Source organism: Penaeus vannamei, chromosome 10, assembly GCF_042767895.1.
Source record: "Penaeus vannamei isolate JL-2024 chromosome 10, ASM4276789v1, whole genome shotgun sequence".
In the NCBI taxonomy this organism is placed as follows: Eukaryota; Metazoa; Arthropoda; class Malacostraca; order Decapoda; family Penaeidae; genus Penaeus; species Penaeus vannamei.
In genome coordinates this window covers 2,078,556-2,081,055 of record NC_091558.1, presented here as the reverse complement: position 1 = coordinate 2,081,055, position 2,500 = coordinate 2,078,556, and the positions used below count along the sequence as shown (strand labels likewise).

The 2,500-nt window shown below is 42.2% G+C and overlaps 1 protein-coding gene across 1 annotated transcript in view; it reads left to right on the top strand.

The window, feature by feature from the left end:
• Positions 1-100: 100 nt before the first annotated feature.
• Positions 101-2,500, top strand: part of LOC113811655 (ribosomal RNA-processing protein 7 homolog A) — a 30,313-nt gene continuing 27,913 nt past the window's right edge. Inside the window, exons 1-2 of the mRNA XM_070126221.1 lie at positions 101-167; positions 2,381-2,500. The exon at positions 2,381-2,500 is cut by the window's right edge and continues 20 nt beyond it. Of these exons, the coding sequence (XP_069982322.1) occupies positions 119-167; positions 2,381-2,500 (169 nt within the window). The 5' untranslated portion in view covers positions 101-118. The remainder of the gene's footprint in view (positions 168-2,380) is intronic.

Below are 2,500 nucleotides of genomic sequence, written 5' to 3'. Positions count from 1 at the left end.
TTTAAATACCTCAGTTAGAAAATATAAAAATCAGCCTCTTTTTAAAGTTACTTTCGTTTTTATTATCACATAAAGTAAAAGAAAATACTAATTAGATTTGCTCCCGTAGTGCATCATCATGGCGGCCCCCAAGAAGCAAGCATTGGATGATGTGAAGGGATTTAGAGGTAATTTCATCGTATTAAGAACCTTTATTGTCCATAGAGTTATTGCCATTGATACTACTTAATCGACATTTTTCACTGGATGATTTCTCTTTATATGTAATAGAAATGTTTTAAGTTCATAAGGGTTTTAGCGATAGGTTTGTTTTTCTTCTCAAATGTTTACACTTTTAATTCTTTGTTTTATGTGAAGAACATTTATTTCATTACTAACTCACGAGCACAGACTGCTGAGATCTGAGATTATTTGCTTATTTCAGCACACTGTCCTAGATTCGTGGATTTTGAGTGTATCAAATATGGATATATCTAAAGGTGCCGTCACACTAGCACTTTTTCCGTCAATTTTTTTACAATTTTCTGAAATTTTGTCCATTTTTGAGCGAATTGTCGATTCTCCAGTCAGTCAATAATGATCGTTTCCGTCTGAAAACCTTTCCGTCAACTTTGTCAGCCACGCAAAATCAGATCATGAGCTATATTCGAGAATGTTTGTATTGATGTTAAATAAAATTGTCAAAAAATTGGCGGAAAAAGTGCTAGTGGGACACGGCCTTTAGTTAGTTATTGATTATTAGCTCGTTATTTATAATGTAGGTATATATTACCGAGAGCACGAACTCTGCAGAGACAAAAGTCCAAATGCAGGGTATCATATAGCCCCAAACACCCAACCTAACCTTTCCTACCTTCTATATATTTCCTAGACGGGGTCAAGCGCCTATTTATTAGCACTTCATAGCAACCCATACAAAATGCGACATTAAGCATTTAGTAAATTTGGAAAAAAACGTCACTAATGCTTCTGGGGGTGAAACTAAATGCGTTCGATTGCTAATGTTTAGGTTTGGTTGATTCTGGAGTTTGTTTCCATCGGAAATGGCTAGAATGTCTTTTCAATATCAGAATCACGCCACTCTTGATATCATGCGTATGCAGTGTGGAACTCTCAGTCTTTGCTATAATCATGGTATCAATAAAGTCACTATATTGTCCCCTCCTGGGGGGCTGCCACCCTACCCCCACCCAGGAAAACCAAAGAATCCTCCATGCATTTGCAGGAGGAGTGTCTGACAGACTTGGTATTGGTATCTCTCTCTCTCTCTCTCACTCTCACTCTCACTCTCACTCTCACTCTCACTCTCACTCTCACTCTCACTCTCACTCTCACTCTCACTCTCACTCTCACTCTCACTCCCTCTCTCTCTCTCTCTCTCTCTCTCTCTCTCCATCTCTCTCTCTCTCTCCATCTCTCTCTCTCTCTCCATCTCCCTCTCCCTCTCTCCCTCTCCCTCTCCCTTTCCCTTCCCTTTCCCTCTCACTCTCACTCTCTCTCTCTCTCTCTTTCCCTCTCTCTCTCTCTCTCTCTTTCCCTCTCTCTCTCTCTCTTTCCCTCTCTCCCTCCCCCTCTCCCTCTCCCTCTCCCTCTCCCTCCCCCTCTCCCTCTTCCTCATCCTCTCTCTCTCCCTCCCCCCTCCCCCTCCCCCTCCCCCTTTCTCCCTCCCTCCCTCCCTCCCTCTCTCCCTCTCTCCCTCTCTCCCTCTCTCCCTCTCTCCCTCTCTCCCTCTCTCCCTCTCTCTCTCTCTCTCTCTCTCTCTCTCTCACTCTCTCTCTCTCTCTCTCTCCCCCTCTGTCTCTCTCTCCCTCTCTCTCTCTCTCTCTCTCTCTCTCTCTCTCTCTCACTCCCTCACTCCCTCACTCCCTCACTCCCTCACTCCCTCCCTACCTCTCTCTCTCTCTCTCTCTCGCCCTCCCTCCCTGCCTCTCTCTCCCTCCTCCTCCTCCCCCTCCCTGCCTCTCTCTCTTTCTCTCTCTCTCTCTTTTGTGTATGTGGTGTGTGTTTTGTGTGGGTGGTTAAACATTGGTGAGAGAAAATACATGAAATTTCAAGATTACCCATGGTTGCCAAATTGGTAAGTTCCTTTGATGGGGTTTCTTTCTTTCTGTCATGAAAGGACAAAGTATAAAAACAACAACAAATCTTTCTTTCTGACATGATGTTTTATATGTAAACATTTTTGCCTACGTTTTTTTTAGTACAAACACAAGAAAAAATACTATTATTTGTACTTTAGAAAATGCTTGATACATTAGTCTTTAGAAAGAAAAGGGGTTGAAGGACTATTTGATGGCACGTACGAACTGCAGTACATTATTGTGGTATTATTGGCAAAATTCAGAAATTGTCTTTGATAAGTTCTTTGTTTTATTTACAGTTGTTGAACTTGGCTTCAGTAAAGAGAGTAAAGCCAAACATCAACTCCTGTGGAAACAGCATGTTGTTAAAACCTACGATTTGGACAAGCCGGCAGAAAGAACTCTCTTTGTGGTGAATG